Here is a 19,014-nt window from a genome sequence, read left to right on the forward strand (position 1 = left end):
TTGCTTATTAATTAGTAGCAGTTTATGGATTTTTCCTCTAGGAACTCATCCAAACCTTTTTTAAACCCAGTTACACTAACTGCCGTAACCACATCCTCTGGCAATGAATTCCAGAGCTTAACTATGCGCACAGTGAAAAAGAATTTTCTTCGATTTGTTTTAAATGAACTACTTGCTAACTTCATGGACTTACCCTATAGTCCTTCTATTATCTGAGAGAGTAAATAACCGATTTACATTAACCTGTTCAAGTCCTTTTATGATTTTTAGGCTCGTGCAATTATGTGAACATAGAAACACAGGCAGATAGACAGGCATAGTCACCTAGGAATATACACACATACCCCACCCCACTCCACATCACACCACACCACATGCTGGGCAATTTTCATTAGTAACAATATAAAATATCTGTATATTTACATCCAATATTTATTAATACTTTCCCCTCACAAACAGTTACTTAAACTAGGATCTCTGCACGATCTTTATTAAATTTCACTAGCTGAGACAGGTCAAAAAAAATATCAGCTTCTCTAATCTTTCACACATACTGTATTATTGACCCTTGATTCAGGATTTTTGGAAGTAAATATGTGTAATAGTAGCCAATGTTGCAGGACTGGATATTGGAATTGAGCCTAGATCTTGAACCAGCAGGAGTTGGCTGGGGATCATACACTGCTTCATAATGAAATTGCTTTTGGCAGGAGAGGGGCTGTTAGCCTGGTGGAAGAAGGCTTGTCCTCCCACCATTCATTACTGGTTCATTTATTACTAGGTCTCCCTAAAAACACCATACAACCATTACAGATGCTACAAAATGCTGCAGCACGCTTACTTACTAATACTCACCGCCATGAACACATCACACCAGTGCTCATGTTCCTTCACTGGCTGCCTGTAGCATCTAGGATTTTATTCAAAGTTCTCTCCCTCATTCATAAGTCGATTTATAACCAAGATATGCAGTGGTTCCCTGATCATTTTATCTTCCGCACATCAAAGAGACCAATAAGAAAAATGCACCAAGCCAAACTCGTTTCTTCTTCCCTTAAACACATCAGACACATTACTACAAGAGACCGTTCCTTCACAATTGCGGGAACAAACCTCTGGAACAAAATGCCCACAGACCTGCATCTAGAACCCTGCCATAAGAAATTCAAGCAGAACCTCAAAACCTGGCTGTTCGAACAAGCTTACACTCAATGACTATCTCTTTTCCTGAAATGCCAGTTATTGCTTATGTTTCTCTGATCCGATGCCACACGCCAATTTATTTATTCCCCGCTGCTAAATTTTACTTGATCGGGCTCTTTCCTCCCAGTTATTAGACTCGCCATTAACTATGGAATATGTTTATCATTAGTTTATTTGTTAATTGTTCTTAATTGATTCTTAATGTATTCTTAATTGATATTTTTTATGTACACCTGAATTCTTATTGACTGTAAAGCTTGTTGCTGATTTATTGTTTATTGTAAACCGAGGTGATGTTATTAACGTGCCGCGGTATATAAAAAATCACGAAATAAATAAAATAAATAAAAAGGGATAGTTAGCAGATTTTAATGAAACATTTTAAGGACAAAGGAAAATATAGCAACAGTTTATTGCATTTTATAAGAATAAAGAATGGGTTTCAGGCTTAGATTTGTTCTTGATAGGGCATCATGCTGCAATACTGTTACGGGGCATGAACCCTTGGGCCGGCTGACTGATGGGGTTGCACTGTGGGAACCCACAGTAGGCGTTGCAGCCGGGAGGCAGCGCTGAAGAGGAGTTCTGAAGGCGGCTTCACCACTGGAAACCCGAGGTCCCCCCAGGAGGAGCCTGTAGGGACCCAGGCCTCTTGGACTTAGGAGAGATCCTATGCGACCAAGGACCAGGGAATCAGCCGAAGAGGTCTTCGACGGAAGCGGTGGAGCCCAGGAGGCAAGAAGAGACTTTACCCTTGGAAGCCCGCGGACCTCCCGGGAGGAGCCCTTGAGGACCCAAGCCGCTGGGACTTAGGTGAATCCTCCGGGCAAGCGAAGAACCGGGTACCAGTAGAAGAGCTGAGAATTGAAGCCGGAGTCCAGGGACAAGCCAAGGTCAGAAGTTCGAAGTCAGATGCCGAAGACAAGCCAGGAACTTGAAGCTGTAGCCGAAGTCAGTGGACGAAGCAGGATCAGAAGCCAGAAGTCAGAAGCCAAAACCAGGAATGGAAGCTGAAGCCGGAGTCAATGGATGAAGCAGGGTCAGAAGTCAGAAGCCGAAGACAGGCAGGAGGTTGAGACAGCAACTAGCAACTCTGAAGAGTGAACCTCGTTGCAAGGCGAGGTCTAGAGGTGGCTGCAGGGCTTATATAACCTGTTAGCGTCTGACATCATCATTGGGGCTGTCCTCCATTTCCCGCGCTGGCCCCTTTAAATCCGGAGCCCCGGCACGCGCGCATGCCTAGGGGGCGGGGCCAGCGATGGGAGGTCGACAGCGTCTCCCTCACGGAGGGGATGCCGCAGCAGGCTGGATTTCAGGCCTGGACAGCCGGGGACCGTAACAAATACATTGTGTTCGTAAGGGGAAGGGGGCATGCTGAGGTAGCAGGATTTATCTGCTTCTCTTTTTATATCCTTGCATTTGTCTTTTCCTTTTTTTTTTTTTTTTTTAGATTAATTTTGAAAATAACAAATGAGAAAATACAAGTTGATGTTTTTGTTAGTGGTAATTTGTATAGATGAGTATAGCATTACATGGTCTTAACTATCACATTGGGAAAATATCCGTATTCTTGGTAATTTGATCACTTCTTCATATTCTTTACATTTTTTCCCTTTGTTCAGATTAAAAAGTTGTTAAAATAATTTTGGGGAATTGCCAACATACTCTGGATGTTGTACTACTTTTTATTGGTTCAAGAAAAAATGTTATGTATAATTTGTTTTTATTTGCATTTTTATTTTTTTGTTTAGCATGTATTCATTAGGTTTTAATATTATTTGTTTTTATTGTGTATTACATATGATTCCTATGTTTTAATTGTAAACCGGTTTGCTGACATGTTGAAAATCAATATAGCAAAAATAAATTACCATTACTATTATTGTACATGAGCGTTCTGGACCTCTTAGGTCCCTTTTACAGAGTCTGGACATTTTTCAGAAAATCTTTTCATAAGTAACCTGAGAAAACCTGTGTGCTCCAGTTCCCTAAGAATAATATGAGTTGGTCTGCATTTGCAGGGCTTGATCTCCTCTGGTTTAAAACTTGCTATGTTTAACAGTATGCTGCACAGCCCACGGTAAACCCTACGGAGACTGTGCATTTACAATTCAGTACTTTTTTTTAAGTCTACTTTCCAAAGGAAAAGAAGGCTTATGGAATTTCTGTGTTTGTATCCTCTTAATAACCTTTGTGTTTAGTGTTCTGTCCACACCAAATTTTCAGGGAGTGTTTTACTTTCTCTTCCATCCATATCTGCAGAGTTTTTATTTGCCTTTTGGCTAGTATAATAATCTGTAGTACCATTTGTTTTCCAATGTAACTTTATTGCTTACTATTAATTGTATTGGGATTGTTAAAATGCTTCAAAATGTGTAGATAATGGGTATGGTAAAGTCATACTTTTCTGTTTAAGTTGAGACATAAGGATCCAGAAGAAGGTTCAAGAAGTGAAGTAACCATGCTAAAACAGTAGGGATCTTCTACCACCAAGGGAGCTGCTTTTTTTTAGCTTAAAATTAAAATATCAAGATCCACGCCTGGAAAAAGTTCGTAGTATTGTAAAGTCCCTCAGCAAATATGGAAAACTGTGATTGGTTTTAAACTTTTAGAGAACATGCAAACCCACTATTTCTTAAAATTAGAAAATAAGTAATACTGTTATGTATAATGTTTAAAATACTGTAAATATATAATTAGTGGTAATAATTAGAAAATTTGTAAACCTGTTTACAGTTGTCAGTTGTTTTCAGATTTTGTAAAAATTGTTCTTACTGTTTTTATTGTAGGGTTTCTCAGCTTCTGTCCTTTGCTACAACTCTCTGTTCTCAGGAATCCACTACTTTGGGTCTTCCGGACTTCCCTACGTCTAACTTACCAGCAGCAGTGCAAATCTTGGTAAATGTGGCGTCATTTGTAGTACTATTGTTAAGTATCTTTAATAGTATTGAAGAAATTCAGTACATAGCTGACTGGAGTGGGGAGCTGATTTGTAAGGTGTCACTGAGGCTCATTTACCAGGGTGAATGGATAAGTCTTCAGGTGAACCTTAAGTACAGGAATAATTATAGATGGGTAAGTAGAAAAGGGTGAACATAGGAATGGAGCAAAAGTTAAAAGGGACAGCAGCAATGCATAGAAAGGGAAGAACAAATGGAGCTGGATAGAATATGTAAGGTTGGCCAACTCCAGTCCTCAAGAGCCACAATCTCTACTACTTTACAATAAAATTCTTGCCAATGTAGATGTGTGCTTAAATACGTCTTCTCAAATTTCCAGAAGAATTTCAATATTTAATCGACTAATCTTTTCTGACTGATATAATTATTGTCTTGTATTTCTCCCTTTACTAATGCTGCATACAGTTTTAGTAGCAAGCCTCTTTTTTTTAAATTTTGCAATAATCTTACAAGCCAAACAAAGAACTTGATTATGAAAAAGAGGTACACATGAAAGTTTAAAGGAAAAACACAATTCTCATAGTAAATAATGAGCAAATATGTTCTTTAGTTACTCCTCATTTCTAGGGAGAAGCCTAATAAGAAAAGAGGAGCACACACAGAGGCCCCCCCCCAAATAAAGAAAAAAAGGCAAGATGAATAAGCCTAGCTAGCAAGTTACATATCATAATGCAGCATTATAGATCAAAACAGAGCAACTTCTTAACCCTGATATTTGTTTTAACCACTACTGACTTACTGTTGGTCTTCAGAGTCCAAAAAAATCCTTAACTGACTTAGATCGTAAATTATCTATTACCCTGTAGCTTAAGAAAACATTTACAAGGATAATGCCATACATGTTAAGCAACAAGAGCAGACACTTCTTGTCTCATAGCAATAAATTATTTTCTTCTTTGCTGTGTGTTTTTATACCAGTCAGCAGAAACACGTATTTTATGCCCAGGAAATGACATGTCCTTAAAAGGGAAAAAAAAACCATGAGCAAATTGCGGTCTAAGAACATAAGAAATTGCCATGCTGAGTCAGACCAAGGGTCCATCAAGCCCAGCATCCTGTTTTCAACCATGGCCAATCTAGGCCACAAGAACCTGGCAAGTACCCAAACACCAAGAAGATCCCATGCTACAGATTCCAGTAATAGCAGATGCCATTCCCTAAGTCAACTTGATTAATAGCAGTTAATGGACTTCTCCTCCAAGAACTTATCCAAGTCTTTTTTAAACCCAGCTACACTAACTGCACTAACCAGGGCCTCTGGCAACAAATTCCAGAGCTTAATTGTGCACTGAGTAAAAAAGAATTTTCTCCAATTAGTCTTAAATGTGCTACTTGCTAACTTCATGGAGTGCTCCCTAGTCCTTCTATTATCCGAAAGTGTAAATAACCGATTCACATCTACTCTTTCAGGACCTCTCAAGATTTTAAAGACCTCTATCATATCCCCCTCAGCCGTCTGTTCTCCAATCTGAACAACCCTAACCTCTTAGCCTTTCCTTATAGAGGAGCTGTTCCATCTCGTTTATCATTTTGGTCGCTCTTTTCTATACCTTCTCCATCGCAACTATATCTTTTTTGAGATGCAACGGCCAGAATTGTACACAGTATTCAAGGTGCAGTCTCGCCATTGAGTGATACAGAGGCATTATGACATTTTCCGTCTTATTAACCATTCCCTTCCTAATAATTCCAACATTCTGTTTGCTTTTTTGACTGCTGCAGCACACTGAGCTGACGATTTCAAAGTATTATCCCCTATGATGCCTAGATCTTTTTCCTGGGTGGTAGCTCCTAATATGGAGTCTAACATTGTGTAACTACAGCAAGGGTTATTTGTCCATGTATGCAACACCTTGCACTTGACCACATTAAATTTCATCTGCCATTTGGATGCCCAATCTTCCAGTCTTGCAAGGTCCTCCTGCAATGTATCACAATTCGCTTGTGATTTAACTACTCTGAATAATTTTGTATCATCTGCAAATTTGATAACCTCACTCATATTCCTTTCTAGATCATTTATAAATATATTGAAAAGCACTGGTCCAAGTATAGATCCCTGAGGCACTCCACTGTTTACCCTTTTCCACTGAGAAAATTGACCATTTAATCCTGTTCTCTGTTTCCTGTCCTTTAAACAGTTTGTAATCCATGAAAGAACATTGCCTCCTATCCCATGACTTTTTAGTTTTTTTAAAAGCCTCTGATGAGGGACTTTGTCAATTGCCTTCTGAAAATCCAAATACACTACATCTACCGGTTCAACTGTATCCACATGTTTATTAACCCCTTCAAAAAAATGAAGCAGATTTGTGAGGCAAGATTTCCCTTGGGTAAATCCATGTTGACTATGTTCCATATGCTATGTGATTTTGATCTTTAGAATAGTTTCCACTACTTTTCTCGGCACTGCAGGCAGGCTCATTGGTCTATAGCAGTGGTCCCCAACCTTTTTTGCACAAGGGACCGGCTTCAAGCAAGACCATTTTTCCATGGCCTGGCAGGGCGGGGTGGGGGTGGGGCAGGGGTGGGCTTTGGTCATATGGGGGCGGGGTTATGGAGGGGGTTGGATTTTAGTGCACACTTATCATTTAATTATGACATTTATAATGTGAATGTGACTCAACTCACCATAGGTTCTCACATGCATGACACACTGACCCATGATCATCACGGGGCTAGATGTAAAAGTACAGTTTGCATCCACGGGAACCCCCCTGACCCACAATAATGGATGTAAAGCAGAATTATGACATTCCCCATACAACTCACCCTACAAAAAAGATATTCTGGTTCTGGTGTCATCTCAGTAACAGCAACTCAAACTCCTTCTACTTCCAGGATCAATAGCCCTACTTATGAAAAGACAGCAGTTTACCACCAATGCATGTCCTCTTGAGAAAACACAACAAACAAGACCGATACAAACGCTTACATGCTAGTAAAAAATCTCATCTCGGTAACTGACACAGAACCGACCTAACATACTCCCAGGATCTGTAGTAATGCACATAAACTAATCCACACACAGTTACACCTGTATTATGGAATACACTCAAACAGGAGCAACCCTATCTATGAAAAGGCAACACTACAAATATTAAATCAGGCCCTAAAAACCAATTCACCTCTTATTAGGAAAACAGAACTAGCAAGCAGCTATAGATCCTCACACAGAAATAATTGTAAAACTATACTAATAAGCAGAATAAATGTTTCAAAACAGCTATGAACAGAATAACATCCAACAATTAAAAAACTCATAAAAACTATTAAACATTCTCCAAACACCAATAAAATATTTCAAAAAAGCAGACATCACATAATTAAAATGGCAGTCAATCACGAAAAATAAACTTAAAAAGCCAGCTTTACTTACCCCCTCCAGCAGCTCTCCTACTCACCTTCCATGCAGGCCGTGGCACACACCAGAAGCAGCAGTAGAAGGTAAGCTCTATACTTATGGTCCTCTTCCTTAGTGCCCTTGTCTCTCACACACACACACACCATACCAGTCATGCCCTCATGACCAGTTTCTGTCTCTCACACACCAATCATCTCCCAAACAGTCTTTGACACACACACACACACCAGTCACCTTCCTGAACAGTTTCTCTCATGCCATACACACACACAGGCTTCCCACTCCCATGTTCTACTTACATATATGGGCTTCTCAATCTCATAATCACTTTCTCTGTCTCTCTCTCTCTCTCTCTCACTCACACACTCACACACACACACACACTCTCAGTCTCTCACTCCCATGCTTGTTCTCTCCACATGCACAGGCTTCTCATTCCCATAATCACTTTCTTTCTTTCTCTCTCTCTCTCTCACACACACACACACACACACACACACACACACACACACCAGTCACCTGATCTCTCTCATGCATACACACACACACAGGCTTCCCACTCCCATGTTCTCTTTCAGATATACAGGCTTCTCCCTCCCATGCTGTGTCTCACACACCCCAGGTTTCTCACTCCCATGCTCTATCTTCACATGCACAGGCTTCTCATTCCCATAATCACTTTCTCTCTGTTACACACACACCAGTCTCTCTCATTTCCATGCTCACTCTCCATGTGCACAGGCTTCTCATTCCCTGAATCACATTCTCTCTCGCACATTCACACACACCAGTCTTTTTCTCTCACACACACCGTCACCTTACCAACCAGTCTCTCGCTCATGCATGCACACACACACAGGCTTCCCTCTCCCATGCTCTCTCTCACATAATCAGGCTTCTCACTCCCATGCTTTCTTTCACACCCCCCCCCCACAACACCAGGCTTCTTACGCCCATGCTTTCTCACATACCCAGACTTCTCACTTCCATGCTTTTTCTCTCTCTCAAACACACACACACACACACACACATCAGTCACCTCCCTGCCTAATGTCTCACACTCTCACATACACATCAGTCATCTCCCTGAGCAATCATTTTCATTGTCTCTCACATATACACACACATCAGCTCTCTGACCAGTTTCTCTCAATCACACACAGGCTGGCTGGATGGCTGCTTCTCTCTCTTTCTTTCACTCGCTTCCTCCCCCCTCCGAGCACAAATGGTAGCTGCAGCAGCCTCCTCCTCCAGCCCCCGCAGGCCAAGAAAGAAGAATCCCATTGGCCGCAGGAGGCTCATGCTGCTCTCTCCTTTCCCGCTTACCATCTGCTTTGATTGCTCGGAGGCCGCTGCTGCTGCCGCCGCTGCTACTTTTCCACGTGGCACGGCCTTTCTCCTTCCCGCACACCGCTCTGTGTATCACTTCCTGTTCCGGGTCACGGGGGGGGGGAGGGGGGCAGGCGCGGGAAGGAGAAAAGGCCAGCTGCAGGTGCCACAGCTTCTTCTAGCACCGCTGCTGTTCCCACTGGGCTTGAACGTGCTGATAGCCCGGCAGCAGGGAAGGAAGAGCAGCAGGAGAGACCAGGAGCACTCAACACACCTGCCGGTGCTTGGCGGCGCCGCGGACCGGCAAAAAACCCCAACGTCCCGGTCCTGGTCCGCGGACCGGTGGTTGGGGACCCCTGGTCTATAGTTTCCCAGATCGCACCTGGAGCCCTTTTTAATTATTGGGGTTACATTGGCCACCTTCCAGTCTTCAGGTACAATGGATGATTTAATGGTAGGTTACAAATTTTAACTAATAGATCTGAAATTTCATTTTTGAGTTCCTTCAGAACCCTAGGATGGATACCGTCCAGTCCAGGTGATTTGCTACTGTTTAGTTTGTCAATCTGACCTACTACATCTTCCAGGTTCACAGTGATTTGATTCAGTTCATCTGACTCATCATCCTTGAAAACCGTCTCCAGAGCTGGTATCTCCCAACATCCTTATTAGTAAACACAGAAGCAAAGAATTAATTTAGTCTTTCTGCAATGGCTTTATCTTCCCTAAAAGCCCCTTTCACCCGTCAGTCATCTCAGGGTCCAACTGACTCCCTCACAGGTTTTTTGCTTCGGATATATTTTAAAAAGTTTTTATTATGAGTTTTTGCTTCTACGGCCAACTTCATTTTAAATTCTGTCTTCGCCTGTTTTATCAGTGTTTTACACTTATCTTGACAATGTTTATGCTTTTTCCTATTTTCTTCAGATGGATCCTTCTTCCAATTTTTTAAGGATTTTTTTGGCTAAAATAGCCTCTTTCACCTCACCTTTTAACCATGCCGGTAATTGTTTTGCCTTCCTTCCACCTTTCTTAATGCGTAGAATATATCTGGACTGCGCATCTAGGATTGAATTTTTAAACAATGTCCATACCTGTTGAACACTTTTAACCTTTGCAGCTGCATCTTTCAGTTTTTTCTAACTATTTTCCCTTTTGAAAATTTAGTGTTAGAGCTGTGGATTTACTTATTGTCCCCCTTCCAGTTATTAGTTTAAATTTGATCATGTTATGATCACTATTGCCAAGTGGCCCCACCACCGTTACTTCTATCACCAAATCCTGCGTTCCACTAAGAATTAAATCTAAAATAGCTCCCTCTCTCATTGGTTCCTGAACCAATTGCTCCATGAAGCAGTCGTTTATTACATCCAGGAACTTTATGTCTCTAGCATGTCCTGATGTTATATTTACCTAGTCAATATTGGGATAATTGAAATCTAACTAATAACAGAAAGAGTCAATAATGTCCACCATAACCAAATTTTGACAAAATCAAGGTGAGACCAAATCAATTTCTTGGTAATAGCTACAGAAGGTGTCAGCAAGCCTGACGTTGTGTGACTTAAACCAGGCACCAACCGGTCCTCTCAATCATTCACCTTCTTATATTTTTATTTTAAACAATATTTTTATGAAAATTTTTTCTTTCTTTTTTCTTAAAAATAGTCCTCCATCATTCAAATATAGACTCTTAATTTAACACGGCCAGTGTTTCACCCTTAAGCTTCTTCAGGGGCAAATGGAAGGCAACTGTAACAGAGTCTTTATCCTCCTGGTTCCATTTACAAACGCTGAGACGCGATGTCCTGATGAACGGGATAAAGACTCTGTTACAGTTACCTTCCATTTGCCCCTGAAGAAGCTTAAGGGTGAAACACTGGCCGTGTTAAATTAAGAGTCTATATTTGAATGATGGAGGACTATTTTTAAGAAAAAAGAAAGAAAAAATTTTCATAAAAATATTGTTTAAAATAAAAATATAAGAAGGTGAATGATTGAGAGGACCGGTTGGTGCCTGGTTTAAGTCACACAACGTCAGGCTTGCTGACACCTTCTGTAGCTATTACCAAGAAATTGATTTGGTCTCACCTTGATTTTGTCAAAATTTGGTAATTGAAATCTCCCATTATTATTACACTGCGAAATTGGTTAGCTTCTCTGATTTCTCTTAGCATTTCATCATCTGTCTGATCGTTTTGTCCAGGTGGACGGTAGTATACTCCTATCACTATACTCTTACCCAACACACATGGGATTTCTACTCATATAGATTCTACTGAGCATTTAGTCTCTTGTATGATCTTTATCCTGTTGGACTCTATACCCTTCCAGACATAAAGTGCCACACCCCTACCAAGTTGATTCTCCCTATCATTGCGATATAACTTGTACCCTGATATAGCATTGTCCCATTGGTTATCCTCCTTCCACCGGGTCTCTGTGATGCCAGTTATGTCAATCTCATCATTTACTGCTATAGTCTCTAATTCTCCCATCTTACTTTTTAGACTTCTGGCATTGACATGCAGACATTTCAAAGTGTGTTTTTTGTTTGTATTAACAACCTGCTTTTCAGTTGTTAGGGATAATTTGGAAATCTTTAGCTCAGATGATTTTTTACATTTAGGCACATGGACTACATTTGCTTTTATTGGAACCTCTCTGTTGGGATGCCCTAACTCTCCTGTTTTGTTAGTAACCTTCAAGTATATATTCCTCTGAATCTTGCACTTCTAAGTGACTGTCGGCTTTCCCCCTTGTTCTAGTTTAAAAGCTGCTCTATCTCCTTTTTAAAAGGTAGTGCCAGCAGCTTGGTTCCACTCTGGTTAAGGTAGAGCCCATCCTTTCGGAAAAGTCTCCCCCTTCCCCAAAAGTTTCCCAGTTCCTTACAAAACTGAATCCCTCTTCACTGTACCATTTCATTCACACATTGAAACTCTGGAACTCTGCCTGTTTCTGGGGACCTGCACATGGAACAGGAAGCATTTCAGAGAATGCCACCCTGGAGGTTCTGGATTTCAGCTTTCTACCTAAAATCCTAAATTTGGCTTCCAGAACCTCTCTCCAACATTTTCCGATGTCGTTGATGCCCACATGTACCATGACAGTCAGCTCCTCCCGATCACTGTCTATAATCCTATCTAGTTGACGTGTCAGGTCTGCTACCTTTGCACCAGGCAGGCAAGTTACCAGGCGGTCCTCACGTCCACCAGCCACCCTGCTATCTACATTTCTAATAATTAAATCATCAGTTATGTTGGCTGGCCTAACCCTTCCCTCCTGGGCAGTAGCTGTGGGATATTTGTCCTAGTGCGAGAGGACAATACATCACCTGGAGAGCAAGTCCTTGCTACAGGATCACTTCCTGCTACACCAGGGTGATATTCTCCCACTGGGAGACCTTTCTGATCCAAGGCAGCACTGGGGCTGCCAGACTGGATTTGGGTCTTGGCTACTATGTCCCTGAATGTCTCATCAATGTACTTCTCTGTCTGCCTCAGCTCCTTCAAGTCTGCCACTCTAGCCTCCAGAGATCGGACTTGTTCCCTGAGAGCCAGGAGCTGTTTGCACCAAGTGCACACATACAATCTCTCACCGGCAGGTAAAAACTCCTACATGTGACACTCAATGCAAAAGACTGGAAAGCCCCCTCTTGCTGCTGGACTGCTGCCTTCATCTTAATTTTGTTGAGTTCCTAGTTAAGTTTAGGATACTAAGGGAGGTGGAATTAGAGTACTTTGAATTTACATGTGACTTTACTAATTAATCAGCTAGTTTCCTACAAGGGGATGATTAAAACTTTAATAAGGGCTGGTGCAATAAATCATATGATTTAGATAAATGTCTGATTGATTTATAAAGAGAAAGTGTCTCCTGCCTAAAAATCAAGGTTTAGTAGGTTGGAAAGACATACACTAGAATTAACTACCTCTGGCTTGCTGCTTATCTCAGACACACACAAACTCTAAAGAATATATCCCACTATTTCACCTTTCTCCAAACCTTTAAGTCCAAAGATTTCCCAAAGCTATACTTAACAATCCTCTTTAACCACCATTAAATTGATCTTCACTCAAAGAATTGAAGGGCTTTAGATTCATGCACTTAACGGTATGCACTTCCGGTCCTCTTCTACTGCAAAGGGTGCGGGGCCTCTGGAAGCTGGGGCTGTGGAGTTCAAACCCTGGATCGCTTGCTGTGACCTCTGGAGTTCTCTCCCGGGGGATGCTGGGAGCAGTACGCAGATGAGCCTTCCGGTCGTCTTCTACTACAAAGGGTGCGGGGCCTCTGGAAGCTGGAGCTGTAGAGTTCAAACCCTAGATCGTTTGCTGTGACCTCTGAAGTCCTCTCCCGGGGATGCTGGGAACAGTATGCAGATGAGCCACCAATGTCACCCTGACTTGCATGCAGTCCATAGCAGCCAGCTCATCTGGAATGCTCAGATTGTGAGGTAGTCAACAGCATCAAAGACAGGTTGCATTTCTAAAAGTCTTATCATAGTATCATGATTGTGGCTGCTGCTCCATTGCCATCACCTACCACATTTGATGTGCCATAACTAGGCATTTTAATGCTTCTTCTCCCTCTCCCACTCTCTTTCCCTCCTTTTCATCTCTTTTCCTCTTCCTCTTTTCATATATCTCTCTCTGCCAACTTCCTTCTCTTCTACCACCCCCAGACAACCTCCTCTTCTCCCAGTGCTCATCTTCCATATGCCTGCTTTTCCCCTCCCTGCCTGCCAGTGCTCAACTCCAAGGCCTTTCTTTCTATCTCCTACTGCCCCAGTGTTCCTCCATCCCCAACCCATCTATATGCCTCCAGCCTCACCTTGATCCTTCAGTTCTTATTTCTCCTAATCGCTGGTGATCCTTGAGTTCCCCCAGTTAGAGCGATAACCAGTCCCCTTTACCCCGCCCCCACACACATACACACAATAGGGAGAAAGAAGCCACCCTTAGCTTCTTGGACTCTCGTAATACCTTTCCTCCTCTATCCTCTTTTCCTGGCCAGAAGCAGTAGCAGAAGCATTATGCTGAAGCTCCAGACTTCACAGGCTGTGGCCAAAATCGACCTGCTTTCCTCTGCTGCCTCTTTTGGGACTGGAATCGGCCTTATTTCCTTTGCTTCCTTAAGGAGCAGAGGGTTGGATTGGCCCATTCTGCCTGCTCTCTGCCTTTTTTGAGGTGGGGGGACGGGACACAAAGGGGCCTGTGTAGTCCGTTTTCCACCACCTCAGCCTGTGCTACCAGCTCTCCTCTGCCTCCTTTTTGAGGCTAGAATCGTTCTGCTCACCTCTTCCTTGTTGGGGCCATGATTGAGTTCTCTGCTTCTGCCAGTGAATTCCTGTGCCTTGTTTGCCCTGAAGTTGGAGTCCATTGTTGTGGGAAGTTCCTTCTGCTCTGGCTGCTGGTGCCCCCCAAGGCTTTTCAGCCTGGGTAGCTGCGCTGCACAGCTTGCTCTCATTACAACCTTCAGAATCATGTCGTTGATAGCCGTGTAAAGAGTAAATTTATCACGATTGGCAATGCTATCAAAGGAGGAGTTGAGGCGTCAGAAGATTTACTGTTGTTCTTCCATTATGTTTCACCATAATTCAAACAGATAAAAAAAAATTCAAAAGGCAGAGTAATTCAAAAAGATAATGGGGCCTGCATTAGCTACTCTTGTCCTGTTTCCATCTTGGCTCCTCTCTGAAAGATCCAAGACCATCTTTTGAACATCATACAGAATTTTCAGTAGTGAGTGAGGTTGAGCAATTAGACTTAGAATAAACTCTATTCTAAAGTCCTCAAAACTTTTTAATATACTGTTCCTAAAAACATTGTGTTATCTATTTGAATTTCTTGTCATGCCAACATTTTTTGTTGTTTTGTGAATTCTAGATCATCTAAAGGATCTATCAAAAATTATCTCAGTCTGAACACATTTCCTTTCAATTTGTTTTATCTGATGGTCTCTTTCCAAATTCACAAAGTATGATTCAGAATGAGGCATTGTCTGAATTTTATCTAATAAAAATGGCAAGATGCACAAGAGTGCAGTCATTCAAAATGGTTGCTCCATTCTAACTCACTAAGTCTTTTATCACTGTATCAGAAAGGCTAGTTAAGGTGCTCCCTAATATTTTCTAAGATGTGGTTGTTACGCTCAGTGGCTCGTGGGATGACACTGTGAGCCACCTCACTCTCTCTGGATGTCACTGACTCACTCTGACCCCAGGTTTCTCCTCTTTGTGACAGGGATGCCGCTGGCACTATCCCCTCCATGCTATCATGCCTTCCCCAGAGGCGTGCACACATTAGGTAGACCCAGTGGTGGGAAGACTTTCTCTCGGTACATTCTGATAATATCAGCCGGCCTCCTATTTAAACCCTGCGCTACCTTGCCTCAGCAACGGATCTTTTGCTTTGCAGTGCGTGCTGCCTAGCGTTCATGATTCCTGTGTCCCTGTGCCTCATCTAGCCTTATCTTCTCCAGCCTTGCCTCGTCCAGCCTTGTCTTCTCCAACTTTCCTTGTCCAGCCTCATCTTCTCTTATCCATCATGTCCAGTGTCTTCAGTGTGTCTTCGTCCACCCATGACCTGACTGTCCGGATTTGGCCCTCTTGTGTGGACCTGACCATGATTGCCTGCCGCCTAGACCTGACCCCTTGCCTGGATCTGACCACAATTGCCTGCTGCTTGGACTTTACCCTTTGCCTGGACCTGACCTCTCTTGCTAACTGCCTGCCCCGACATTGGCCTGTCTCTGACTCTGTTAGTCTGCTGCCTGCCCTGACCCTGGTGTTGTGCTTTTGGCCTAAGTCCTGCCGGCCACCAGAACCGAAGGGCTCAATTCGTGGGGGAGGCAGCTGGTAAGAGTGAAGCTCCAGACTGTCCCACTATAGAGAGTACATTTGCCAGCTGCCGGCATAGGCTTTGGGGGTTCATACTCGAGGCAGCGTTAACTACGCCGCAGCACAAAGGGCTCACACACCTGCTACCCTTCACAGTGATAAACTGATTTTCCCCATCCTTGCATAATGAAAGCATTTTAAATCAAACTGCTGGTCATTTTCCTTCTCATAAACTAACTAGTGTATACACTAAAAAACTTTAACTACGACACTGATTGGCAGAGATTGGATTAGAAGTCCGCTAAGTTTAACAGCCTCTATTCTACCTTTCAGCAGCACAGACAGTATTTCCCACCTAATTTATTTTATTTTATTTTTTTATTTAACATTTTTATATACCGAAGTTCTAGCAACAATGTTGCTAATCATTTCGGTTTACATATAACATTGGGGTGACTTAACATGTGTGTCTTACATGGAACAGGAACATGAACTTGGAGAAAATTGAATACCTAATACATTCTTCTCTAATATTGCTACTTAGAGTATAATTATTTTTATATAGGTCTTGGCTGTCTTTAGAGATCTGACTACACAAATTACAAAACTCATGCTTTGTAATATTGAACTTAGAACTCCTTCCCATATTTTCTGCTGTATTGTGACCTTAAATCAAAGAATCTGTTTTAGCCTTATTAATTTTATAATCTAAGAGCCCCAATATTCATCCTCTAACTGGGCTGAACAAGTTAGCCGGATAAACTAGCTTGTCTAGGATATCAAGTGGCACAGCTGCATTGCTGAATATACCTGGATAACTTAAAATTAGCCAGATAAATTTATCAGGCTGACTTTAGACCTGTTCAATAACAGGTTTAACTTATTCGACTAGCTTAGCCATATAAGTCTATATATTGCTACTTATCTGGCTAAGTTAACCGGATAAGAAGCTCACTCCTGTCCCACGCACTGCTTAGCTGTTTAAGTAGTTATCTGGCTATGTGGCAGCCACCATCAGTGCCGGATATTCAGATACTGCTACATATGCGTGTACCTATGTGTACGTGCGAATACATGCAGTGCATTGAAATCACCTATATCAATAGATTGAACTTGCATATTTTACTAAGCAATTTTATTTATATATATATATATATATATATATATATATATATATGTGTGTGTGTGTGTGTATAAATTTTATGTGTGAAAGTAAACTAGGCCTTAATCATGTAAGTCCCGATTTACTCGCGTAAGTCTGCCAATTTTAAAGCAAGTGCATGTTGAGGAAGTTAACCAGTTTACAAGATTAGCCAACCAATTCACCCAGTCCTCCTCTAGCTCATCGAGACCCTCCTGCCTTTTCAGTCTGACCTTCCTTCAGTCCACCTAGACTTCCCACACTGTCAGTACTACACAATAAACACATTTAATATCACTTACACAAGATAATTAGCAGATGTAAACATAAATAGCAATTTACGCGTGTAACGATTAGCCACACCCCAGACTGCCCCCTTCTCACATGCATACAAGTGCAAGTGTATATATACACATATTTTTTACTTTTATAAAATATGGAATATGTGAGTATTGGCTACTTACGCGTGTAAATGCTATATTTTATGTGCATAACATTTTGAAAATTTACCTTAAAGGGTGCAGTTAGCTGCTATATCTTATTTCAAGAGGCAAATAAAAGGGGGCCCTTCAGTGTCTCACCCAGACATGGCTTTCTTTTTGAAAGTGGCAGGCCAAAGCAGGCCACCTATAAGACCAGTAGTGCCATCATGAGACCTAAATTGAGAGTGTCTACAAAAGCTGCATTCGAACCAATCAAGGAAATCATTATAAAGAACTTGAAGTTAAAAATAGTTCTATCGTTAGCAATATCTTTGTCCAGGAGGGTATTTGAGTTATAGTCCTTGCCCTGCAGTGACCTATACCTCTCCTCGAGAGAAAATGCCATGATCAGGACAGTCCCATCCTTCATGCCAAAAATAGTCTCACAATTTCATCTGAACCAAGCGGTAACCTTAGCCAGGTTCAGAAGAGAACAATGTCAGGACCAAAAGAAGAATATTAGATTTTTAGGTGTGAGAAATTGCCTTTTGAGGTACCTATAAGCTAAGGAACAGGTTTAGAAAGTCAGAAAGACTTTGTTTGTTTGTTTGTTTATTAATTTCAAATTTAAGTCAAGAAAGAAAAACCTTGACATTATGTTGCACTGGGTTAATCAAATATACATTTAAAGGAGACCTAATATATCAAATATTATAACCCAATTAGAGGGAATTACAAAATCAACAAAGAAAAAAGGAAATATCAGCATTGATTATTCTTCCATAAACAGTGCTCTGATGACAATACTAACTATACAGTTTCAAATTAATATCTAAGAGGAAACAACTACAGGTAGTTCTCTATTCTTTAAGAAACCCTCCAAGTGGTCCAGATCAAAAAAATACAAACTTATTGTCTAAAATGACCGGACACTTACATGGAAACTGTTGCAAAAAGGATACCCCTAGGCCAGTCACTCTTTGCTTTTTAAGCAGAAAGCCCATCTGCCTTACTTGAGTTGGAGAGACTATTTTATTTGCAGGAGCATGCAGAAGGGAAGTGGCTTCCAAGGCATCATTTGCAAGATGGATTAATGAAGCAATTGCATCAGCATACATAGTGAAAGGAGAACGAGTGCCAGAGGGACTAAGGTCCCACTCCACCAGGGCTCATGCAGCCTCATGGGCAGAGCACAGAGTAGTAGACCCAGTAGATCAATCTCTAGGGCAGCTACATAGTTATCACTACATCTATTCTCAAAACACTACAGGCTGAACCTTCAATAGAGAGGGGCTGCAGCCTTTGCTATGGGGTCTTAGTGGCATTTCTAGGGTTCTTCTACACAGATAGGTACTGCTTAAGTATATCCCACTTGTCAGAACTGGGCTGGCAGGACAATAAGCAAGGCTCAATTAGATCTTACCAACTAATTGTATTTCCTTGAGTCCTGACCCATCAGTCCAGAGCCCACCCTGAGAAGTAATCAGAGGTTATATATAAAAAAAAAATATTTCTTTGATTGAATTAATAATAGAGACTTCTAAGAATTAAAGAGGACCCTTTTTTCCATTTCTTTTTTTCCTCTCATTAAAGGGGCATGAATTAAATGCAGCCCAAGGAGGGAGAGCAGAAGATATGTTCATTCCTATGACACTTTTTTGTTTGTTAGGTTGTACTTAGATGTCATTCACAACATTTTTTGTTGAGTTCCAAGGTAAGCCTTAAAAGTCAGCTGAGACAAAAAGACTATTGATACC

The 19,014-nt window shown here is 41.6% G+C and overlaps 1 protein-coding gene across 1 annotated transcript in view; it reads left to right on the plus strand.

Moving 5' to 3' along the window:
• Positions 1–19,014, plus strand: part of VWA8 (von Willebrand factor A domain containing 8) — a 745,717-nt gene that overhangs the window by 196,107 nt on the left and 530,596 nt on the right. The window contains 1 exon segment of the mRNA XM_029602953.1: positions 3,993–4,101. Coding sequence (XP_029458813.1) covers positions 3,993–4,101 — 109 coding nt within the window.

Source organism: Rhinatrema bivittatum, chromosome 5 (genome assembly GCF_901001135.1).
Source record: "Rhinatrema bivittatum chromosome 5, aRhiBiv1.1, whole genome shotgun sequence".
Lineage (NCBI taxonomy): Eukaryota > Metazoa > Chordata > Amphibia > Gymnophiona > Rhinatrematidae > Rhinatrema > Rhinatrema bivittatum.